The sequence below is a fragment of the Diceros bicornis genome, chromosome 12 (assembly GCF_020826845.1).
Source record: "Diceros bicornis minor isolate mBicDic1 chromosome 12, mDicBic1.mat.cur, whole genome shotgun sequence".
Lineage (NCBI taxonomy): Eukaryota > Metazoa > Chordata > Mammalia > Perissodactyla > Rhinocerotidae > Diceros > Diceros bicornis.
In genome coordinates, this window is record NC_080751.1 from 26,274,395 (window position 1) to 26,300,750 (window position 26,356).

Sequence of the window (26,356 nt, forward strand, 5' to 3'; positions counted from 1 at the left end):
CTTCACACCTAACTTATATACATGGACAAAAATAATTCAAATTTATTTTAAACTTGTTTTTTTGGTAGGATTACTAGTGATTGAGCTTTAGAAGTTTAAAAAAAAAAAAAAAAGACTATTTCCTTTACAGCTGCTCTGTGAACAAGCTGATTTAAAAACAGTAGTATTTCCAGTTTTCCTTGTCACACTTTTTCTGAGCCAATCTTTGAGAGTTAATTTCTATTTCCATTCATAAGTTGTTAGCTGTTAGTTTCCTTTTGCTCATTTGTAAACTGTCTTTATAATTTTTAGAGCTTGTTTGAAGTGAGTGTGGTCTTTGCTCACCCAGAAACAGTTGAGGATTGCCACTTCCTGTAAGTTGCCACGTAAACAACAATGCCAATTGTGTAACATTGTTAATGCTTTTTGGTTTTCATGAATATAGTATTGCTCCTTTTTCTAACGAGCATATCAGAACTTGTCATATCTTCTTAGTAGGTTTAAAATTATGCTCTGTAATATAAGGGTCTAGGCAAACCAGCTCGTATAGAGATTCATTTTGTCTGCTTCTGATGTCCTGAATTTAGCAGCCATGTTCTATAAAATATATTTGAATTATATCCACCCCAAAATAAACTCATTAACCTTTTATATTAACTTGAATTTTACTTAGACGTGCGATATGCCCAGATTGTTTCAAACCAGCCAAAAACAAACAGGTAAGTATTCCTGCTTCTTATTCTTTAGTGAGTTTTATCTGAGCTGAATATTCAAATTAACAACAAAAAGGATGTGCATTAGAAATGTGGCACTCTAGGGGCCGGCCTGCTGGTGCAAGTGGTTAAGTGCGCGCACTCTGCTGAGGCAGCCCGGGGTTTGCTGGTTCGGATCCCGGGCGCGCACCAATGCACCGCTTGGCAAGCCATGCTGTAGCGGCGTCCCATATAAAGTGGAGGAAGATGGGCAGGGATGTTAGCCCAGGGCCAGTCTTCCTCAGCAAAAAAAGAAAGAGAAGGATTGGCAGATGTTAGCACAGGACCAATCTCTTCACAAAAAAAAGAAATGTGGCACTCTATTATACTAAGAATCAGTCTTTAAATATTTCCATTTGCTACATTTATGTTTATCTTTTTCAACTCTCAACATCTTTGCATCTGGCTAGGAAGTCGTAACACAAACGTTGTCATGTTTGTGTCACTGTCTGTATTGTTCCCCTGATGTTGTTAAAGTTTGAACCAGTGTTTCAGTTATGTTTCTGACCCATTTGGGGAAATTCGACTTTTAGATTTTAATCCCCAAAATTACATCATCTGGGAAAATTCGTGGTAAGTATCAGCAGCATTCCAAACTTTTGTCTAATATCCATTTCCTAGAAATTGGTGTTTTAAAAATATAATCCAAAGCAAATTATTTTATTGAGGACCGTCCTGAATTAATAGAGCCTATTTCGGGCTACATTTTATTTTATTCATTTTATTAAAACTCCTCTTTCCTATCTCATGTGAGCTGGTCTTCATGTTAATGAGCACATTAGTTAGTAAGTACTTTCAGTTTCCTTTATGCCAGGGTACAATGATATTGGCCAGCTTTCACACTCCAGTTACTTAGCTGGTTTTGTGCAGAGACTCAGGCATTCCCAGTTTTACTGACATCCATTTCGCTGTTGTGGTTGTTAAAATACATCTGTTGGTCTTTCCTCTTGCTTTGACTAATTGCTGGGCCTTTTAGAACTGGAGGGTAAAGTTTGTAACATTTGCTGAATGCCCTGTGTAGAAATAATTAGAAACGCAGACCAAGCCTAAAGCAGTGCTTCCCTCCTTTTCTCACATCATAGTACACCTAAAACATTACCATGTTGGTTCCACACCCTGAGGTTAACAGATGAAGTTGCTCTCAGTTGGAGGCAATAGGCCTGGGGAGTCCCACTGTCCCAGGCCCTGCCCCTCAGCCTCTGTGAACTAAAGGGATCGACATCTTGGCACAACTGTAGCTCACTGCTCTGCCATACCAGTTGGGAAGCTCTGCCCAAATGACCTGTAAGCCATATTTATATTGAAAATCTTGTTTTATTTTTTGTTGTCTTTGAGGAAATACACAAGTACTAGCATCAAATAATAGAATAAGGAAATTTTTGTCAAAGCGTCATAGACACCACACCATTTGGCCAGAAAGTGTTGTATAGTCTTAAATGTAGTTTTCCTGCCTCATGGCTGGGAGTAAATTGAATGACCTTTTGAGATTCAGGCCTAAGATTTCATATAGATTTCAACAAATAGGCACTTAATTTTCAGTTCCAACCCTATGACACCTTGGAGTTCCCCAGAATATGGTTTAGAAAATCATTGCTTTGATGATAAACTGTTGAGATACTTACATTGTGTCTCTTTTCAGACAAGTGTAATTTCTCATAACAGAAGAAATAATTTTGATTTATCATAGTAAGCCATGTATCTATGCACTAATCAGTTCTAGTATGTCTACCATGTGGTTTGGCTTTTCTTCTTTAAAAAAAACCCAGAGTGTTTTTTGTAGATGCTCTTCTATTCGGTATAGTGGATTTGTTTACTTTGTCTATGGCTGGTGAGTGATATTGCATTGCTAGATGCCAGGGCGGGTTGGCTCTGCTTTTACCTTTTACCCTGGCTGCCAACTCCTAAATTATATACTGTGGCCTCTGAAGGGATGTAGGAAAGAAAAGGTACATGGGTCAATCTAAACTCCTTTTGTGGTCTGGGAAAAAATATTCACAGCACATTTCCTGCAATGTGATCATTTTTGTATTTGAAGAATACCACATTTTGAGAGGAGTGGGACAATGCAGTGAAGAAGACATGTTCTGCTAGATCCACCTGGTATTATAGACATAGACTTGATTGAAGGGAAGTGTTCTAGGGGTATACTGATTGCAGAACTGACTGGGGGGCGGGTTATGTTTTACTTATTTTCTTGAAGCTATTAAGTATTTCTCCTTTTTAAGTGTGGTTTAAAAGGATATAATTTCTCTAACTGTTCTGTGTTTCACCTCTGATGTTTTCTTGTCTAGGTGATAAAATGTCTTTTCTTTTCATTTTACCCTATATAGTCAGTATTCACTAGAATGGCAGTTATGAAAGCTTTGAATAAGATAAAAGAAGAGGATTTCCGCAAGTAAGTAGAAGTATACAAACAAGGAGGCATCATGGAATTTTAGAGTAAAGGGAATGTTAGAGATAATCTGGATTATCTCTAAAACAAGACTGGATATATTTCAGGGACCAGGATTATGTCTTAGTCATTGTTATATCCCCAATCTATGGCTAGGTACCTGGCATGTAGTGGTTTTCAATAAATGTTTGTCAAATTAATATTTGATTTTATGAATCAAGTCCAACTTCTTTATCTTTTAGAAGAGGATATTGCGGTCCCAAGAGGAAGTTGACTTGCCTAATATTATCAACTGGGTAAAAGAATTTAGAGCCAGGTTTCCTGACTCTCCAGCCCAGTGCTAGTCCCATTACATCCCTAATCCTGCATTTCCTAGTATTGTTCATCTCCAGAAGAGGGAGAAAAAGGCTCATGAGTTTCCTCACTTGTTAAAATATGCTAAATTACAGTGAACCTTATATTTTAATTCTCAGTGTGTTCATTTTATTTAATAAAATGTTATCATAGTTATCCTTTAGAATATCCTTGAATAAATTTCAAACAATGAAGTTATGAGGAAGGTTTTGTATGTTTTACTGACTAAAATCAAGTCTCAGAATGGAAAAATTTTTATTAAATTTTAGAAAGTAAAAACAGTTACTCTTCTACAAGCAATAGTTCCTGAGTTTCTAAGTGATTTCCTTGTTAAGACATCTTGGGAAACTATATGAAATTTTCAAGCCATGATTTTGAGATTAAGTCCACATCTAGTCATTTATAGGTAGACTCCAGTCCATGGTTTTGGAAGTTCCCACATAGTGGACAGAGAATAAAGCCATACATCGCTCTTCCCTGTCTGTCCCCATTTGGATTGAAGTTTTTTAGTTAACAGGGCAGAGCCTGCCACATTCTACTTTTTCTGGCTCTGTAGTCTGATTCCCAAGGTCACAGTTGGAATGAGAAGGAAAAAGAGAGAAAAATGGTGGAGTACCCTTCCCACAGGTGAGACTTACTCACGTGACCAGTCTCTCACTGCACATCAGCTTTACCCAAACGATTGAGGATTTGGTAAGCCAGCAGCAAGTGTTCATGGATAGCAAAATGGCTAAAGAACTTGGAGAGGCTTCTACTCCCTATGTATGAATTTTTCTCCCAAATTTCAAGGCTGGTGGAAATTATCATCTGGGAACATGAGGCTTCCTGAGAGTGAAAGGAGTAGCAGAGCCCTGATTTACTTAATGCCACTCTTATGTATTACAAGTGGTACAGAGGCCTAAAAGACCCTTATGGCCCCGGAACTTAAAGTTAGGGAGAGGCTTCGTCTTTAAGAGACTCAGGCTGTATGTGTCTCAGACAATGCTGATGCATGGTAGTTATATGGTTCAATATCATGTCTGGAAAATAGTAGCTGTAACACTTATTTTGTTTTACAGGCAGTTTCCTTGTCCTCCAAACTCACCAAAGGCTGTATGCACTGTTCTTGAAATTGAGTGTGCTCATGGTGCTGTTTTTGTGGCTGGTAAAATCTTTAGTCTAGAATACACTTACACTGTCAGCTTACTCTCCTTTCTGAAAAACTCAACTGACTCCCCCTCTGTTTCCTTCTTATTGTTATTAGGTTCTGATTAGTTAACTCTTTGGAGAACTAGAACTGACAGCCAAGCTTATTTTAGGTTCTATAGGCATTCTTAAGAAACACTGAGGTCACGCCCAAGGGAAATGACGCTTCCTAGGGTTTAATAGTTTTCATCAGAGACGGCCAAGTGGAAATATGGATAGATGTAGAGACTCGAAACTGGTCAGGAGAAATAGCTGTGGAGAGGATGTTTTATAACATGAAAGCAAATTTGAAAAAATAATTTTATTGTCTGCAAAATGACTAAACACTTGGCTTCTGCCTTAAAAAAACAATATTGTTGCATTGACTTTCCTAAGAGGTAAGCTAGCAGACAGTTTTTGTTTTGAAAGCTATAGCTGTTTCATACTAATAGCTGACATGAAATTGTTCTTTAGTCTTGACTATAATACCCTGCCCTGGGGTAATGAAAGCTACCTGCCTTAGTGTTGCTTTATTCATAAAGCAATGAGTCATATTCTGTTAGGGTTTTTTTTTTTTTTTAATTACAAAAACTTCAAAATTTCCTGCTTTTGAACTCTTTGGAATATATTATCACCAATGACTATTACATCGAAAGTATTATCAATCAGGCATAAAAGCAATGGTTGCTGTTTTTAAAAAACTGATCCTTGGTATGTTCCGTAATATTTAACTTGTTCAGTCAGCCAACCAGATTAATAAATATATCGAGCATTTCTTTAGAACTCATTTGATGATTCATATCATGTCTTTAGCCATCTCATCTATTGTTACCTTAAATCTTTTCATTTAATTATCTATGTCTATGTGCTGGCTCCCCCAATTAGATTGTAAGTTAGTTGAAGTCTGAGCCTTGTTTTATGTCATAGCACTTAGGATGTTGGCACTCAAAAAATAGTTATTGCAACATGGATGGACCTGGAGGGTATTATGTTAAGCGAAATAAGCCAGACAGAGAAAGACAAACACCGCATGATTTCACTCATATGTGGAAGATAAACCAACACGTGGATAGAGAGAACAGTTTGGTGGTTACCAGGGGGAAGGGGGTTGGGGGGTGGGCACAAGGTGTGAGGGGACACATTTATATGGTGACTGACAAACAGTAATGTACAACTAAAAGTTCACAGTTATAAACTATTATGACATCAATAAAAAAAAATAGTTGTTGCTTTTCTTTTTATCCTATTGTGTTAAAATCACACCATTCCATCCAAGCTACATTATATTTCTTTGGCAGGGAGATATAATAAATACTCCAGGAATCTCCCACAAACTCCTTGGATAATTGATGGAGAAAGGAAGCTGGAATCTTCAGTGGAAGAATTAATTTCAGATCATCTTTTAACAGTATTCAAAGCAGAGAGTAAGTGTTGTAATATTCATATTTTAACTTCATTGTCATTCATGAATGGATTTATTGGAGGTGATAGGAAAGATTTTTATATTTTGTAAATCACCACCAAGTCTGGGCCCCTTACCTGGCAGCTTCCCATGAACAGGGATTGCCATGTCCTGAGCTGCTCTGACCTGGGCTGGATTTGAGCCAAGGTGCCCAAGGATTTCTTTCCTCTCTCAAGATGACTGCTCTTTCCTGGGCAAATTCAAAACAATTGAAACTACTTTAAATGAGTGCACTTAAGCTCTGACCTTGGGACATCTCAGCCTCTTTTTGGGACTATGAATAAATTAAAACACAACTTGCATGTCCAGTGCTTGTTCAAGAATAATCACTGGCAGATGCCTGGCTTCTGTCTTAACTGCTCAAATGTCCTGGGATAAAGTTCAGGCCTAGATAAAATACATCAACAGCTACCATTTTACAAAGACTTAATGGCAGTTGTGTTGTATTTTAATTTTCTGGGTATTAATGAGCCCAGGTTTGTGGGATGGGTCAGATCCTGTCGGGTTTATGTTTTCTTTGTCTCAATAGGCCTGTCAAGTCAAAGTCAGCATAAAGCCTATGATTTCACCTAGGATTAGACTAGAGGAAAGGGACTAAGATTTCAAGCGTAGGAAATCACCTTGTACCTCAGGGAAAACCTGTAGGCAGTGAGTATGCATATCGCTCTTTGGAATGGATCTCCTAGCATAATTAGACCACCTTTTTGGAGGGACCAGCTAGGCATCCATCTTTCTCTCTGAAAAACGTTAAGACTAGCCTACATTAGGAATGACAAGCAGATGATGGAAATGAAATATGGGTGTCCCTTCCAGCTCTGCTTGTCAAGAGGAAAGAGAAGCACTTCAGACCACATCCCTCTTATAATTTGTTGCCTATCAGGTAGGTGGGCCCTTTTTTAAGGGTCTTTAAGAATTAGTTACTGAATGGAGAAGAAAGTAGCCTAGCAACCTAATATTTTCCAAAATCTTAGCAGTAAAGACTCTGGGCGATTGCCATGAGCTTTTAACTACTTAATTTAATATTTACACACTGGTCATCTCCTCAGACTTATCCAAGTTGTGAAGAAGTGAAAATAAAGGCTTTAGCACAAAAAGTCTCTTTTAAGCCCTTTTTTGGGGCCACCTTACTACCTTTCTGTAAGAGTCAAGAAACTTTCAGTTCTGATTATTTGGGTCCCAAGGAAGCCACCATTACCAATAGGGCTGCAGGGGGCTCTGAAAAAGCTGTTATGTTTCCCCCTTGAAATCTTTCTGAAGGTTGTTTGTTGTCATTTTCCATTTGAGGGGGAAAAAATTGTCCCAAAACTGAAAATAAAGCAAACTGTGTGTTTAGCATCTGTAATTATGTGCTAAGGAAATTTATTGAGAGGTGCTTGAGAAAAAGCTGACCTATGGGCCTCTGTGCTAACTGGCTTCTTGTCGGGGGGTAAAACCTTGTTCAAAATGCCTGATTAATGGCATCATTTTACTAATCCTCTGCTTCTCAGGTATATTACTTGTTATTTCTATGGTTCACATCTGACAACTCTGGGAAGATGGTTCTGACTGTTGTACCTCTACATTTTACCGCTCTATGAAAATAAATCAGTATTGCATGAAGCAGCCTCGCTACTTATGTAAAGCTTCCTTCCCCTACGTGGGAGATACAAACTTGTTTCTCAGTCACTTCAAACTGGCGCGTCATATTATCTACTTGCTAATTCCCTAGTTAATGAGTAATAAACTTTGATACACTCTCAAAATCGATATGTCTAAGAAATTTTCCCCTAAAACTCGTCAATGACTAGCTACAGGATAAAGTCCAAACTACTTAACTGGATATTCTGAGGCCTTCCTCATCTTGCGTCTGCCCATCTTTCAGACCCATTGTCTGTCTGCCCTTGGGTATGAGGGCCACTGTAGACTAGCTTGTAGTTCCTGATCGTTCACCTTTCCTTTGAGTAGAAGGCTCAAGGAACTCACAGGATCAAGGGGATAAAGTAAGGCATGATGTGAGCTTAGAAAACTCAACTAAATTTTAAACACGTATTTCCTAATACTTAAGCCTGTGGCTCCTTTTCTGTTTTTGTCAACTATTATTCATGTTTACACATGAATAAAGCTTTGAAATTTGCTCCCCAAAGTATTTCTCAATGTAGGGTCAAGTTTGAGACATTTTTTCTAAAAGATATAATAAATATCCCTTTCCCCTCAGTCTGGATTTAATGTTTCTCTGGACTTCTCAAGAGCCTAGCTTTCAAAAAAGAAAAAAAAAAAAAAAAAAAAAAAGGAGACTAACTGTCTGCACCTCTTTATTGTTGATAGGCTGGAATTGTGGGAAGTTTTATGGGCTAATTTATGAATTTGAGATTTCTGGTCTGATTTAGCAATTGCCAGTAGACCTATCTCTTTGTGTCCTGTTCCTTCCCTCCTCCCCCATCAGTCGCAGGTTATGGCTCAGTTACTGTGTATCCCCCGGTTCCCTGACATTATGGCTGGTTCGGAGATGGAGGTGGGCAAAGGCAAACCACAGCCCCAAGGAGTCAGTATCTTTCAGCTTCCTAGATGCCATTTTGAACTCTCCATTTAGCTATCCATCCCTAGTTAGCACTACTCTTGAGTATTGACTCTGACTGGAAGCTACTGATGTTGCTTGTGGGTTTATTAGCAACTTAACAATGGAGTGTAAACATCGAATGGAGGATTCTTTGGGACTTAATGGTCCACAGAATCCTACTTTCTGCCTGGCCTACATTCTCCACCTGGAGAAGAGTCTGACCTTGTGCCCCTCATGGCTTGGCCATGTCCTCAGGTGTTAACGCGGCACAGGTTACCCAGAGTTCTGAGCCTAACTAACAGCTTGATTCTAGGCCTACCTTGGATATCTAGCCCTTACCTAACCAGCCCTGGGTTGCTCCTTTCTGTGAGACCCACAGCTTTGGGGCTGTGGAGAAGAGAGGAGGCCACCTCACACTGGCAGAGTGTGACAGACAACAGCTCGGAGCCTATCTTTCCAACAAGTGTTGGCCTTGTCTTGCTAAAGGGATTTCTTAAAGGTGAAAGAAGGCTAAACATCCTAGAAAGGAGGGCTAATCTTTAGTGTAGTTTTCATAGGACTTTTCAAGCCTTTTGGCCTTCCTTTTTCTAAAATCTACATGGGACCTTTGCATATAGAATGTTTCCTGGGAGAAAAATGGCGATCAAAATGGTATACTCTCTCCTTCCCTTCCACCTTTCTCATCTGTTCTTCCCCACAATCTTGTTCTTCCTCATCTTGTGCTCTCCAAAGTAGCTGGACTATTGAAGAATAAGTACAAACCTCATAGCTCATATTGCAGTTGTGCTCCTAGTGCAGGAATGTTCCTGTACTTTTTTTGTCCTAGCCCTACCCACTATATTATAGTCCATATTCCTCCACAAACAGTAAACTCTGTGAGGATAAGGACTATGTCCATCTTGTTTGCCTTTGGCTCCCTTGCATCTAGCACAGTGCCTTGTACATACACCCTTGTAGGTGTTTGTTCCTGAATGAATAAATCAGAGTGTGAGCCTGAGTTCTAGCCTTCAACCTCTGCATTCAGGGACCTTAAACTTTACCACTCTAATGACTGACCAGGGTGCCCAAAACATCCCAGCCTTTCCCATCCCTGGTCCAAGAAGACTGGTCTTGCTAGTCCCTGGGGGCACAAGTCTGAGCTCTCCTGGCTGTCTTTGTGGTGGTGCAGTATAGACAGTGGTCAAGAGACTCTGGAGCCAGACTGCCTGGCTCAAATCCTGACCCTACCGGTTACCAATGATGTGATCTTAAACAAGTTACTTATCCTGTCTCTGTCCCACCTTCCTTATAAATAAAATGGGGACAATGATAGTACCTACCTCATAGTATTAACATAGATGAAGCATTTAGAATAATGCCTGCTCATGGTAATGTTTGCTGGTGATGATGGTGCAATCATTGGTCAGTTCTGTATCTAAGAAAGTTGTCATATAATCCCTCTCCATCCCCCCCCTTTTTTATTTATTTTTATTTATTTTTTTAATAATAATATACTTTTAATTATTTATTTATTTATTTTCCCCCAAAGCCCCAGTAGATAGCTGCATGTCATAGCTGCACATCCCTCCAGCCGCTGTATGTGGGAAGCGGCCCCAGCATGGCCGGAGAAGCGGCGCGTCAGTGCGGCCCGGGTTCGGGCCGCCAGCAGCGGAGCGCGCGCACTCAACCACTAAGCCACGGGGCCGGCCCCCCCCCCCTTTTTGTTTAACCATTTTCCCATTCCAACATTTGCAGCTTTTAGTCTGTGATGACCCATCTATCTTAGAATGTACTAGTTTTGTCGTGGTCCCAGCTTAGGTTTGCTTATGCAAAGAATTTGCTTTTAGAGTCAAAATTTTTTTCCCTTCTCTTCCTTCAGAGAATTTAATTCTCAAATAAATGTTTTTGCTTTGTTTTGTTTTAGGGAAAAGAAAAAAGAAGATAGATTTTTCACCATAAGCTTGTGGTCAGGGTGGTGGTGGGGCCTTCCTCCAAACAGTGCTCTGCCTTTGGCCTTCCCATGGGGTGGAGGTGTGGGATGATAGTTAAGGTCTGGCTTTGATATCAGAAACACCTACCTCTGCCATTTAATTGTGTGGCCTTACAAAAAGTACTTAACCTTTCAGAAACTTGGTGTTCTTTTATTTAATATCTACCTCATAAAGTTATAAGAAGGATTAAATGAAATAATGTATGCAAAATTTTTAGTTCAGCACCTGACATATAATAAGTGCTCAATAAATGGTATTTATTATCATTGCTATTTTTAGAGAGATTGGGATTAGAGGTGGAATGATGACTATCTCTTGGGATTATCCTGTAGATTGTTCAAGACAAATTGGGTTTCTACCAAAGGGTGGGAATGAGAGTCTTAGGGCTATTATGTCTCTGATTTTTTTTCTTTATCTGCTTTCCAAAGGTTTTAATTTTTCATCCTCTGGAAGAGAAGATGTAGATGTGAGAACATTAGGAAATGGTAAGATTGAAACAGCATCACTTGACTAGAACTAACTTTCAGATTATCGCCCTTTTCAGACAGCAGGTTTACTGTAGTCACTTAGTCAAAACTAAAGTGGGCAGAAGATCTCAGAGCTTCTCCAAGTGAGGAAGCTTTGTGGATTATGGAGCTACCTTTATAAATTATACGATTGTGTTTTAACAGGAATCATTTCTTCAGAGGCCATCTTTATTGCATACCTGTAGGTTATAAGGGACTTTTATGTGCATTAACAAGGAAGTGCCTTATTTTGTCCAAAAGGTTGATTATTAATTGTTCCACTTAATGACATTCCAGTAGTACTACCACTACAGTTTTCAAAATGCACATCTTCATTTAAAAAGTGATTCTGCTTGCTTAGCCTTTATTTCTCTCATTTTACATTGTTGCATTACAAGAAAGATGATGAGAGTTAATCCTGAGCTATTTGAGATTTATAGTCCCTTCCTCTCATGGAATCACAGTTTTTCCATTTCACTAATGGATTAGGCTAGGAGGATGGATTGCAACTTGGTATACCTGGGCATTGTTGCATGTGATGTTACGTTAGTGTAACCAGATCAATTACCAGTTGTTTGGATTTTATTTTGTAATTAACACAGGCTTGTTCATGTACCTTGGGAAAGCAGTCATTTTCACATATTGCCCATACTGGGGTGTAGCAGCCCCCCAAAAGCCCCTTGATTGTTTTCACACATTCCCTCCCCCAGATGTAGTCATGTCACTAAACTTTCAGTCCTCTAGAGCTCAACTCGTTTTTTCACACCTCCTAACCCTCTTGCATTAGCCCAAATGTTAACTCCATCAACACGTTTCTGTTTCATGACGGGGTGTGTGCTGCCAGGAAGGCCCTTTGCAATTGAGCTGGTGAATCCTCATAGAGTACATTTCACTTCACAAGAAATTAAGGAACTTCAGCAGGTAAACCACTTCATGACATGGAAATCGTCACGTTTCTGCAACTCTGTAGCTGAACTAGAGTTGCTAATTGTTTTTCTTTTTCTACTACTACAGAAAATTAATAACTCATCTAACAAAATCCAAGTCCGTGACTTGCAGCTTGTCACAAGGTAAGGGTAGACTCACTGGAGATGATTTGAAAAGGGAACTTTTGGTTGTAGATCATATATCTGATAAGGGAATTGTATCCAGAATATATAAAGAACTCTTACAACTCAATAATAAGAAAACAACCCAATTAAAAATGGGGAAATGAAAAAAAAAATGAAATGATTAAATGGACATTTCTCTGAGGATATATGAATAACCAATAAATACATGAAAAAATGCTCAAATCATTAGTCATTAGGGAAATGCAAATCAAAACCACAATGAGATCCCACTTCACACTCACTAGAATGGCTATAATTAAAAAGACGGAAAATAACAAGTGTTGGCCAGGATGTGGAGAAATTGGTACCCTCATACGTTGCTGCTGGGATTGTAAGTGCAGCCACTTTGGCAAACAATTTGGCAGGTTCTCAAAAGGTTAAACATAGAGTCACTGTATCACTCAGGAGTTCCACCTCTAGATATACACCCAAGAGAAATGAAAATGTACATCCATACAAAGACTTCTACATGCATGTTCATAATAGCATTATTCATAATAGCAAAAAAGTAGAAACAACACAAATGTCCATGGATAAACAAAATGTAGTATATCCATACAATAGAATGTTACTCAGTAATAAAAAGGAATGAAGTACTGATACATGCTGCAACATGGATGAACCTTGAAACATTATGAAGTGAAAGAAGCCAGACACCAAACACCAAATATTGTATGATTCCATTTTATGTGAAGTGTTCGGAGTAGGGAAATCTATAGAGACAGAAAGTCAATTAGTGGTTGCCAAGGGCTGGGGGAAATAGCGAATGGGAAGTGACTGAGAATAGGTATGGAGTTTTTTTTTGGGGGGGTGATGAAAGTATTCTAAAATTAAATTGTGATAGCTGCACAACTCTACATAAACATATTAAAAATCACTGAATTGTACAGTTAAAAAAACAGGGGAATTGTATGTAAATTATACCTTAATAAAGCTGTTTTTAAAGAAAAGGAATTTTGGGGCAAGGCTTGTGTTGCATATATTCAGACAAACTTTCTTTTATTACTTTTGTTTAGAGAGGCAATAGGACACATGAAAGAAGGTGAAGAAGAAAAGACCAAGACCTATAGTGCCTTAATATGGACAAATGAAGCAATACAGAAGAAAGACATTGAATTCCTAAATGACATAAAGGTAGTTAAGTGCTCTAATTCTTTTAATTTTATTTTCCTACTGCCTGTAAAAGAGTCCTTTGTCTTCTAGTTTATTACCTGCAAGTCATAGAGCATGAGCTTTGGGGCCTGTGAGACCTGGTTTCAAATTCCAGCTTTACCACGTACTAGTTGAATGATTGGGCAATTCCTCTAACCCATCTGAGAGGCAGTGTTGCTAGTTACTAAGAACCTGACTCTAAGGACAGATTGCCTGGGTGCAAATCCTGGATCTGCATTTCTTAGTTGTGTGACTTTGGACAAATTTGTTAGCCTCTTTATGCTTTAATTTCTTCATTTCTAAAGTTTGTTAGAAGAATTAAATGAGTTTAGTCATATGAAGCACTTAGAACAGTATCTGGCACATAGAAAATACTCAGCAATGCTATTATTATATTTGGCCATCTGTAAAAAGGAAATATAAAATAGAATTTATCTAATAGAATTGATGCTCAGATTAAGTACATAAATAAAATATATTATAAGTAAACAAAACAGGATAATATATGTAGAGCACAAATATTTTGGCATATGCTAGGTTTTCCTTCACGTGAGCATGTCACTGTAGAGGATCTGCCTGTTCATTTGCATATTTCTTCCCACTTGCCCCCACCTCTTCCTGTAAAGATAATTTACTTTCAAATGCAAAGAATGAGCATAAATGGGCACGAAGATATATATAGTTATCACAACATTGTTTAAATGGGCAATATTTTGTAATAATCTAGATGACCTACTAGAGGGGCCTGGTTTTATCTTATGGTTTATTTGTGTGATGGACTATTACTAGCCAGCTGTTAGAAATTATGTGGTAGATGAATATTTATTGACAAAGGAAAATGTTCCTGATAAATGCTAATGGGAAAAAAACAAGTTCTAAGAGTATATAGAGGATTGTTACATTGTGACTTAAACACACACACACATACATATGACTATGTAGAAAACAAATTGTATGGTCAAAAATTCCATAAATAGGATTTATACTTACGAAAAATACAAACACCCAGTAGAGAAAAATGGACAAAGGATATGAACAGGCAGCTGAAAAAAGAGCAACTCCAAATGGCCAAGAATCATTTGAAAAGATGTTCCACCTCCAGATTGAAGTAACAATGAGACATCACTTTATTCCCCTCAAACTAATAACACCTATTGGTTAGAGTGGAGGAGTAGGCTAGTTGCATACATTGTCAATAGAACTGTAAAATGTTTCAGCCTTTTTGGAAAACAGTGTGGCAATGACTGTAAAATTAAAAATACACTGGTCTTCTACCTAGCACTTCCGCTGCTGGCAATCTGTCCTGTAGAAATGAAACTCCAGTGCATAAGAATTCGTGCACAAGGATGTTTATTGACTTTGTTCAAAGTGGCAAAGTCAACGACAACAACAAAACTGGAAAAAAAGTGAATATCCTTCAATAAGGAAATGGTAGAATAAGTTGGAATATTACATAGCTATTAAAAAAACTAAAACAGCATGTGATCCCATTTATGTTATTGTGTGTAAATATGCCTAAAAATGTTGGAAAAAAAGATAGAGTTAGGTCTACATCTATGACTTGTAGGAACACCCATGACATTATGAGAAAAAAAGTGAAGTGCAGAATAATGTTTATAGTATGAGTGTTTTAGTGAAAACATACAAGTCATTCACCTGCTTAGAGAAGGTCATCTATAAAATGAGGGGATGGACTAGATCATTCCCAGTGGGCCCTCCAGTTCTCAGGTTCTGTGATTCTATATCTAAGGCCCTTTGGCTTTGACTCTATTATCTATACTATAGATAGATATCTTTTTGATTGCAAAACAAATTTCTAAAGCTCTATTCCTTCACATGTGTACAAGTCATTCAGAATGCTGTGGGGAAAATAAACTCATTTAAAGAATAGATTCACAGTTTGGGGGGAGCCATAGAGCTAATTCAGAAATAATGCTGAAAGATGATTTTTATAGGTACAGACTGAGTATTGAAAGAGTCTATTTTAATTGTCCACAGTCCAAGTGGACTCATGAGGCTAGGTGACCTCTAATAATTTTTTTAAGTGTTAGGGTTAAAACAGTTTTCAAATATTCCTGTTGGCATAAAAAATGTAAAAACTGAGTTACTGCCCTATTCTGAGAAAAAGTCACTTCAGATTTACTACTTGTCTCCTCTTTTTGAAGGGCAACCTACTTCTAAGGGAAAAAAATCATTTGTGTGTGTTTAGATGTGTTTCTGAAAATTCAGCAGTATGGGAATAGCAGAGGGCAACGTGAGAGTAAATGAAGTGGTTTCCTTTTGTCTGCTAAGAACAAGGAGGCCAAAAAAGACACATAAGTGATCCAAGTGTTACGTTGGAAGCAGTGGTGGGGCTAGTAGCTCAGTTGGTGCTTCCATTGACTAGCTCATGGGTCAGAGTCCTGGGAGTGACTGGAGGTAAAGGAAACAGGAGAAGAGCACTCCTCAGTCACTCATTTAAGGGCCACCTGTTTCTGTACTCTATAGTGGAGGCCATATCTTTACAGATTCCTTAATAGTTCAGCCTTATCCTTTTTATGGTCTTTTTGGCCAGAGAAATGTCAACCTTGTGGAGACAGCTTATCTCATCAGAACAAAGTGCTTCTAAAATCAATGACAGAATCATAAAACCTATGATTTAGGAAGGACCATTGACTCACTGCTCTGATAAAAGCAGTCACACCATTTCAAGTGTAGTCTTTGTCAGAACTTGCTCTTTCTTTGTTAGTGGAGAACTTGATAGAGGGAAGCCCAGACAGAAACCTCTCCTTAGCATGGCTTCGGGCGCTCACTAATCATGTAAATTAGGAAGGAGTTGTTCCAACAAGAAGTTGCAGAGGATTCAGAGTTCTTAGGAACCTACATTTCTGGTTATGCCCAATATCTATTTTTAAAAGTTGGAATTAGTTGGCCTTTTACAATATTAACCTCTATTTCTTATTTTACATCTTGTGACATAAAAGGAAATCTCTAATTGTGCGAAAAACAAGCCTGTGTCCCTAAAAAATCTGAACTGTAAAAAGTCATGCAGTATTATTATTGTCAAGTAACTTGAACTGGGCTAACAAATATTGAGAGGGCCTGGTTTATTGTACAAACTTATTTGTAATTGTTATATTGAAACACTATCCTAAACATTGATATAACTGTTAATTTTCCAGATATATCCTTTCGTATAACCAAATAAATAACCCTGTAAATAAGTGTATGTATGTTTCTCCCTGAAACATGCACACTATCCATACACACAAGTGATGCTGATGTCCTGCCTTCTACAAAGAGTCATTTCTCATCTCAGCCTGAAATCCCCACTGTTGGGTCACTCTCTTGGGTTAGGGAAAAAAAAGGTAAGAACATGTCTTCTAGAAGAACTCTGGTAAAGTAAAGGGCAGGATAGAACACCAGAGTCCTAATCAGTTTGTTAAATATTAGAGCAAAAGAGAGCTTGGGGATCATTTACTTCAAAGCCTTTTTTTATGGCATACTGGGGCCCAGAAAATGAGTAATCATGGACTAGGTTATGAGAAGTCTCACAGAGTTTGAACCTTAGGTGATACAATTTATTATAGTTTTAGTTAGTTTCTACCCTGACACGGATAGACGGGGTCCTCTAAAGAAAACATCTGTGGTGAGCCATTGTTGACAAAGGAGGTGTTAAGATAGCCTTCACTGGGCAGTAAAGCTGACTCCATGGTTCTATATCATATCCTCCTCTAGGACTTAAAGATTGACCAGAAAACACCTCTACGAGTCCTTCACCGGAGACCCCTGGCTGTGAGAACTCGCATCATTCACTCCATGGAGACGAGCTATGTGGATGAGCATCATTTCCGCCTCTATCTGAAGACTCAAGCTGGAACGTATCCTTTCACCTTCTGCATAGCAATAATCTAACCTGAACCCTATTGGAAGAGTTCATGCTGCCCTAGAAAATAGTTCAACTTGATCTAGGGGGGGTAGGGGAATGATTAGGTTGGAGAAGAATCCATTTTTGTTGTTGTTGTTGATGTTTGGGGTGTTTTTTCCCATTAAATTTGTGTTTTTCAAAATGATATTTTAAACCATGAGGCAGCAGCCAGTTCAACGAGAATTTTAAAGTATTTACAGTGTCTCACACAATGCTGAGCACATAGTAGGTACTCAGGAAACTCTTTTAATTGATTCATTTGCCATCTTTACACATTTGGCCAGTCACATATTCATGACCAATTTGGGTCCTTTCAGCATTTCGAGCATTTGTCCCAGATGATGAAACACTGAGAGTAGATGGGAGTGGCCCTACTTTACATATTGATCTTCACTTTATTTGGCCACTGGCCCAGAACAGGAGACTAGTCCAAGGCTGATCACTTGTTCATAACCTACCCTGCCTTGTGTGGTTTTCATCATGTCTGAGTTGCTGGTTAAAATACGTCACAGAGCTGCCGTAGTCTTAGCTTTGGTTTACTTTTCACAGGCTCCTAGTTTTTGTTTATTTGTTTCCTGGTTTTATATTATTTTGTGATCTAATAGCATGAAGGATAAAATGCCTTCTAACTAGTATAAAACTAATGATATATTATGGATATAAGGAAAAAAATGTCAAGTTTTATTCTCACCATATTGCTATAATTAGTCTGCCTCTCCTTCCTCACCACCCTCCTCTCCCCCTCTTCCTCCCCTACCTCACCCCAGAAGTGACTGGGATTTACCCAGCTGAAACAGGTATAGGTTAAAATTTACTCCTAAAATCTCCTAAATTTTTGCAGTTTGGATCAAGGGATGATCTAGTTAGACTGCAGTGGGCAGATCTTTGTATCTTTGTTGTTTGGAGCACATATGCCTATTGTATATGAAATGTAAATGGATTTTCAAAGAAATCACAGATTAAAAAAAAAAATTCTTTACCTAATCTCAGCTTTAGTTTTGGTGTGCTAGGGGAAAATGCAGTGGTTTTTTGTATAAGCTAATGTCTTTTCAATCTCATTAAAATATTTGTAGAACCAGCCTTGTACATGTACTTAAGGCATTAGCCAAGAAAGACTATTTGCTAAGGCTTAGATACCATGTGGTTATACACAGAAGTATATGAATTTTTCACATATATTGCTCAGTATACTGAACTACTTCATTTGACTTACACCTTGTCTCTCTGGCTATGAATAAGAACCATTCTGGACCTTTTGACTGGTTATCCTGGGGCTTTTTGGTCATCTCCCTTCATTATAGCTATTCAGAAATAGCATTCTTTAAAGAAAGTGAGAGAAAAAGAATGACAATTGTTGAGTAATTATGAGTTTAGCAAAGAAGACAGTTACTAGATAATTACATGTCTTATACTTGAGCCAAACATTTAGTGAAAGTAGAGTGAATAAATATCAGCACATTATGGTGTTAATTTTTTATTTATCATCTGAAAATAAACTTATTTTTCCTAGTCAAGGTATATTAAAAATTTATACTAAGTGCTGGTTTGTAGAACACAACATAATGCTGAATGAGTTTTTACTGAATGCTGGTGAAATATTTTCAGAGAAATATTGTCAAGGCTGTAGTAGAGTTCTATGTAAGGAATGTTAACATAATCTTATTAATAACTAATTCTAGGATTAGTCATTGACTTCAAAGTCTGAAGACCTGTGAAGGAAATACAAAGTTGCCCCTTTAAAAAAAAAAAAGAATTAACTTAGTTCTCTTGCTAACCATGTTAGCAAACAACTAGAACTTAGGTTCTTTGATAATCTTATTGAAGGGCCTTCATCAAGACTAAATTAATATTCTCATTGTCCCTCCCATCCTACTGCCATTGTGTCACCAGGTCATGTTACAAGGAAAGCCATCATTGAGGTCACTCTGTGTGTGACCCAGTGGAAACCTACTATCTGGCAGATGTCAGGGGCTGTTATTGAAAAATGGGACCAGAAAGATGACAAAATGGAAGTTGTGGCAAAAAAAAAAAAAAGGTGAGGTTTTTTTTTTAGCCTTGAACTACAGCTAATTTTAAAGATCCATACCCAAACCCTGGCACCTAGAGATGAGCTAAAGAAAAAAGAAAGTCATGACTCTTGGTAAATTTAACGTAAACACAGGTCCCAGGTCCTGATGTTGGCTGCCAGGCTGGTAGGAACCAGTTTGCCATAGCTTATTTTCTAGGACACATCACAAGTCACAGCTGAGAAATAACTTCTCTTTTGTAACATTTCTGCTTTTGTTTGTCATTTCCCTTTCACCTATCAAATCTCACCAAACAATTGGTACTGCATAGCTATCTTTATTTGTTCCTTAAACAAACCCCAGCTACATTAAAGAGTTTGTACATGGAGACTTTGGGAGAACCAAGCCAAACATTGGCTCTCTGATGAATGTGACTGCAGACATTCTTGAGCTGGATGTTGAGGTAAACTATTTTATTGGGGAAATGCCCATTTACACACTGAATTCAGCCAAGGTTATGCTTTTTTGGCATTAAGCCAAATAGTACTACTTACCTTAATAGGTATTTGAAAATGGTCAAAATCTCACAGAAGCGTTATATTGCAGGGAAGGAAGATCTTCAGAATTTTTATTTCTTTAAAAAAAAATACAAGGTCTCATTTATGATCCTTGAAAATATACAGGGAATTTATTAACTGTGCTTTACATATGGCATGAGATCTAAACCCTTAAACCAAGCAAGGAAATGAAGTTGTAAGTGTCCTTCATATGTCCTATGGACTTCAGAGAGTTCATCCCCATTCCTATCTTGTTTTATAAAGAATTTAAGGCAGCCTACTCAGAAACATATATTCAGGACAGGGGTAGAAAATGGGATGAGCCAACGGTAATTAATAAAAGCAGTTCTATAAGGGACCCCTATGATGTAAACCAAATTCTCTGCTCTTATAGTCTGAATTGAAACAAGGTTAAATTCTTAAGTAATTAGAAAAATGGATAGAATGGATCTTTCAGGCAATTCTCCATAAACATTTTCCTCATTTGAGCATCAGTAAGTGTTGAGTCACAAGTTGTGCTCCTTGACGAATATCTGATTAGGAATAGAGTCCCTCCTCCCCCACCCGCAACAACAAAAATTTAGGAAAGGCTAGCATTTTGCACTTGGGAATAATATCAGTTATAAAAAGAAGTGGTTATAGTTACCCAGTGTGAAAACAGCTATGATAATCAAATGATCGCTGGAGCATTATGACCTTACCAGCAATTCTCTTGAGTGCTTTCAGATTAGATCTTACACGGCTCCTGCAGTACAGCCAGTTGATAGCACCTTCAAGGTTGCAAGGAGCCTCCTCAGTGAGACTATCATTTTGAGGAAGACAACCTGTTAACGAAAATCCCAACTGCATTCATCTTTGACCTTAATTCTTGGAATAGCTTAGGAGTGTCAAGGATCCACAAGCCAGTGTTTCTCAGCCTGCATTGTCCATTAGAGTCGCCTGTGGAGCTTTCTGAACCCCAGCCCTCAACACACACAAGATTGTGATCAATAACATTTGGTTTTCAGGCTTGAAAAACCACCCATTAGCTTATATATGGGTGTCTGGTATACAGCTATATTCTGAAACAGAACCAAAATATTTTCTTGGGATTTGTAAAAGACACATACACACACCCCCACACCCACCCCCCCGGCAAGTTATTTGGGCTTTTCTAATAAAATTTTTCTGAATCTAGTATGTGAAGTGACTCATAGATTAATTTAAAAATCATTTTTAGGGGCCGGCCCTGTGGCGTAGCGGTTAAGTGTTCGTGCTCCGCTGCTGGCGGCCCGAGTTCAGATCCCAGGCACGCACCAACGCACCGCTTGTCAGGCTGTGCTGTGGCGGCGTCCCACATAAAGTGGAGGAAGATGGGCACGGATGTTAGCTCAGGGCTGGTCTTCTTCAGCAAAAAGAGGATTGGCATGGATGTTAGCTCAGGGCTGATCTTCCTCACACACACAAAAAAACCATTTTTAGTAAATCCTTTCAGGTTTTAAACTTTTAAGTCTCAAAAAACAACACAGGTACAGTAGATTAAAAAAAACTTTCTCCTAAATTCGGCCCTCTAGGGTAGTTAAGACAAGATGTGATTTCATATTCTAACTTGATTGTTTATGTGGAGACAAAATAGTCTGCTATTATAATTTCATTATGACTTGAAGATCAAAGTTTTTTCTAGAAGAAACCAGGGTAAGTAGAGGTCGATAAATTCAATTTTGAAAGAAACAAAAATTCTGCTTAAGGGATAGGCAAAGATCCTTAATCCTTTTCTAGTTCCAGGTGATCTTTCATATTCATTTCTTTCACATTTAGTTGCTAACTTACAAGCAAGGCTATAAGTTTATAAACTACTTGAATATTTGGTAAGTGCAAGATGGGAAAATGAAAATGATCAGAGTAATAAAAGTTGCTGAAACTTCTGAGGGAAAGTTGGTGTTGCCACCTGAATTGGTTTGCTACTTTACCCATAAATAACATTTAAAAAATTTAAATGTACTCTAGTCTTCTATCAGTCAAAAGACACAGTTAATAAGTGGCTGAGTAGCCAAATACTCAATAAATTCAGGAACAGGCCTTGGGCCCAAGAACCCCAAGTCCTAGAATGGATTTTAGTGTTAAATTGTGGTATTCAATGGCTCTTTTCTTCAAATGCACTTTCTTCTGTTGCACTGTATTAAAACTATGAAATGTATACAGCATTACCAGCAAATACTTACTAGAACAGTAATGTTTTAATGACTTGTTTCCCTCCTTCTAGTCTGTAGATGTTGACTGGCCCCCTGCTCTGGATGACTAGCTTTCAAATTTGGAAACAAAGAGTAGAGTTTTCCTGGCATGATGTGGACACCCATTCAGCAAACACTGTAAAATGGCTGTTTACTCACCATAACGGTGTCGAAGAAACCATTTGGATCATGTTGATCTATATATTTTTTAATCTGTTGTAACATCTCAAGATCTATATATGTGTTAAATTGTTCTAAGGATGTCTTATGATTTTTCTCATTCCCTCCCCGACCCCCACAAGCCAAACTATGAATAATGAAACCGTTCTCTTAATTCTTTCATTTAGAGAGGTACACAAACAGAATACATTCTTTGATAATCTGAGCTGTAATTTCTTTCAGCAAAATTTCCTTTCATAAGAGACATACCGCCTTTAAAATTATGTTCTGAATTTTTAAAAGGATGTTGATACAAGTTATATCTAAATTTATGCAGCATAGTATCCTATAAAATTCTAAGATATCAAATGCAAATCTGACATCATTAGTATTTTTCCCAGTAGGCTTCAAGCAAGCTATTTCCAACAGAAGTACTTTTGGTGTGATTTGTCACAAATCTTAACGACTTCAAGTTACTATTTTGACAATCTAAAATTGTTAATACATTTCCTGGGAGGGAAAGTGAAACCTTAGGAATTGAGGTAAGAGACTTTCATAAATCTTTTAAATAAGAGGACACAAGTGCCTTTAATAACTTGATTCCCAGGGATAAGATTTTGAAAAGTTGAGATTGCTAAACAAAGGTAAGCAATTAGAAGGATGTGCAACTATGACATGCAACTATCTACTGTGGCTTTGGGGGGAAAGAAAACCAAAAAGCAGGAGGATTGGCAATAGATGTTAGCTCAGAGCCAGTCTTCCTCAGCATAAAAGAGGAGGATTAGCACGGGTGTTAGCTCAGGGCTGATCTTCCTCACACACACAAAAATAAATAAATAAAATAAAATAAATGCACATAACCATGAAAATTGACTTTTGGAATTTACATACCAAATCAAGGAGTTTACCAAAATATAGCCCAAGTATATTTCATCTCATATGATTACCATTTGTTCATCAGTGAATCATCAGTTGGTACTATGAAGAAGAAAATCATTAAACAGGCAAAACCTAAAGAAAACGGATGGGTCATTACAAGTTTCGGACACAAGACTCATTACAATTCAGTTTTAAGTGTAATTTACATCACCCTGATTCAACTGAGCTTATTTTAGAACACATGTGACTTGGATAGTATTGGATTACTCAGTTTCCCATCTCTACATTAAATATAGTTCATAGATATTAAGATGTATTATTCACTGCAGAAATCAGGAAAATGACATGAAGTTTCATATGTGAATAATAGCAAATAATTTTTTGACTATTTTCAATACCAGAAAATGAGAAAGGGATAATAGAAATAAACTTTTGATAAAAAAGGTAAGAACCTGTGCGTGAATGTTTCTCAGTTTCTGGGGAAATTTTGCTACAAAAGAGATGTATATAATTTGGGAGATAGTCTTTTGCATGTTTCTTTTTGGCTTAGGGTTGAATTCAGTGGATTTGCAAAATGGAAGAATTAAGAACCTCCTTATATAGCAAACTTAAATTAGAAAACTTCTATTTCTTAAATTTCTATTCCTGAGATTATACAAAATTTCAAGCAGAGAGTAAACATTAGCTGTAAATACTTTACTTATTCCAAATATTCATATAGTTATGAGATAAAGGTTGTTAAAAATTAATGTAGGTCTTTGTTTTTTATGCAGAACTGGGAACATTAAGTAATGAGAGTACTATAGTTTCACTTTTGTCTATATAAAAATATATATTTTTTTAAATTTTTATTTATTGATTGATTTTTCCCCCAAAGCCCGAGTAGATAGTTGTATGTCATAGCTGCACATCCTTCTAGTTGCTGCATGTGGGATGCGGCCTCTGCATGGTCGGAGAAGTGGTGCGTCGGTGCACGCCCGGGATCTGAACCCGGGCCACCAGCAGCAGAGCTGGCGCACTTAACCACTAAGCCACGGGGCCGGCCCTAAAAATATTTTTAAATTAGTTTTGTGATCTCCTCTTATAGATTTGTTTAAATTAAAAGCCTTTTAAATAACACTTAAGAGAAAGGGCCCTTGGTACTTCTTAGTATCTCTCTGTCCCAAATATAGTCTGTAGGTTAGCTTAGGAAAAATGTCAACTCTGAATACCTGGAAAAGTAAACATAGATAAACAAATAAACTTGGTAAAATGAAAATTTTCCCAGGTAAGATAACTGGTTACATTTGCAAATTATGTGAAATAAATTTAGAAGTTAAAGTTCCATTTCCAAAGAGAAAAACATCTTACTTAGGCAGATCTTTTCTTTTGGAGCTTCATTCTTTGATTTTTAAGTCCACATAAAAAAATGAACTTTGATGTAAGACTTTTAAAAATAGTACCCTTTTTTATTGAAAGTATTACTTTTATGATCCTATTTTTAATTTAATTTTTTCATTTTAAAATAATTTCGAACTTACAGGAAAGTTGCAAGAAAAGTACAAAGAACTTTTTTCCCTGCACTATTGAGCCAACAATGCCCCATCACCCCAAATACATTAGTGTGTAGTTTCTACAAACAAGGACATTCTTCTACTTCACCACAATGCAACTATCAAAATCAGGAAATTAACACTGATACTGCTATTATCTAATCCAAAGACCCCACTCAAGTTTCACCAGTTATCCCAACAATGTCCTTCACAGTCAAGGGATCACATTTTGCATTTAGTCGTTATGTCTCTAGTTTCCACCAATCAAACAGTTCATCTTTCCTTGACTTGCATTACTTTAACATTTTTGAAGATTTCAGGCCAGTTATTTTGTAGATGGCTCCTCAGTTTGGGTTTGCCTGATGTTTCCTTATTATTAGATTCAGGTTGTACATTTCTGGCAAGAATACCACAGAAGAGATTTTTATCTTCTTGTATCTTATCAGGTGTCACAATTTTGATTTGTGCAGTACTGATGATTGGGCTTTGATCAGTTAATGAAGGTAGTGTCTGCCAAGTTTCTCCACTTTGTTACTCTTTTTTCCTTTTAATTAATATGTGTCTTTTAGAGAAACTATCAAACTTTAACTCACTTGTTTTAGCATTCATTGAAGATTTTCATCTGACTCAATTATTACAATGACAGTCAAATACTGATTTTCTAATTCCATCATTCCTTTTACATTTATAGGTTGGCATTCCACTGAAAAGTAGAACTTTCCCTTCTTGTGGATTCGTGGCTTTCTATTTTCTTCAATGGGTTATAATTTGTTACTAACATTTATTTTGATTTTTAAGTGTTCATTTGGCCAGTGCGTGCCCCTTCAGGCTAGCTCCTGTGTCCTTTTGACAGGTCCCCATCATTCTTGGAGCATGTTCCCACTTTTCTAATACAAAAAGACACTCCAGGACCATCTTGTATTTCATCTGCACCAGTCCTGGAATGGGCCATTTCTCTAGGAAGAACTGGTTCCTTTTAGTGGAGAATGATATTTAGAAACCCAAGATCTGAGCAGTAGGTGTGCTCATTGCTATTGTGGCACTGCTGCTCCCAAGTTCTCTCATGGCACGTGCGAGGACACACATGCACGCAGACACACACAATTACATCTATGTATTTCTTTATCTACATATATTGAAAACTATGAGTTTATACCAGTACTTCCAATTCCAACCTTATTCTAGTTTTCTCCCTTTCTATATTTGTAATTCCTTTCCTCTAACAGTGAGAAAACTGGCTCACATTAGCCTTAATATATTTACTTAATAGATCAGTCCCCTTCATAAATAACCAATCTCCTATTGCTGCATCCTTATTCCAGATCACCGAGATGCCCCTCCTCCCTACTATCCTCACATGTTCTCCTCAGTTCCACACTGTAATCCCACAATGGGCCACTACCTTCACCCCCTGTGGCAATACCTACTACTTGTACACCTTGCTCAAAATAAGCTAATAACTTTTGTCCTGAATTATTCAGGAAGGGAGACAGGCTGGAAATAAGTCAGGAAGGTAGAAAATGAAAATCTTTTAGAAAGACATTTCAGTGCTCTACAAAATTTATTTACATTTCAAAGGACCTTTACATATGCAAGTATATTCAGCTATAGTATTCCATAAAAATGCCTAATGTTTCTAAGCAAACATCTTCCTTTCCCTATAAGGAAGATGCTATAAATATGAAGAAAACCTCATTGATATTCTTAAATAGCAACAAAATTTTAGT

General features: G+C 37.5%; 1 protein-coding gene across 3 annotated transcripts in view; it reads left to right on the top strand.

Moving 5' to 3' along the window:
- Positions 1 to 22,862, top strand: part of PUS10 (pseudouridine synthase 10) — a 65,412-nt gene extending 42,550 nt beyond the window's left edge. For all 3 annotated transcript variants that reach the window (XM_058551159.1, XM_058551160.1, XM_058551161.1), the window contains exons 7-18: positions 292 to 353; positions 653 to 698; positions 3,062 to 3,126; positions 4,536 to 4,621; positions 5,940 to 6,065; positions 11,038 to 11,094; positions 11,960 to 12,036; positions 12,130 to 12,185; positions 13,244 to 13,361; positions 17,097 to 17,239; positions 19,656 to 19,755; positions 22,092 to 22,862. In XM_058551159.1, coding sequence (XP_058407142.1) covers positions 292 to 353; positions 653 to 698; positions 3,062 to 3,126; positions 4,536 to 4,621; positions 5,940 to 6,065; positions 11,038 to 11,094; positions 11,960 to 12,036; positions 12,130 to 12,185; positions 13,244 to 13,361; positions 17,097 to 17,239; positions 19,656 to 19,755; positions 22,092 to 22,130 — 975 coding nt within the window. In that variant the 3' untranslated portion in view covers positions 22,131 to 22,862. The remainder of the gene's footprint in view (positions 1 to 291; positions 354 to 652; positions 699 to 3,061; positions 3,127 to 4,535; positions 4,622 to 5,939; positions 6,066 to 11,037; positions 11,095 to 11,959; positions 12,037 to 12,129; positions 12,186 to 13,243; positions 13,362 to 17,096; positions 17,240 to 19,655; positions 19,756 to 22,091) is intronic.
- Positions 22,863 to 26,356: the final 3,494 nt, after the last annotated feature.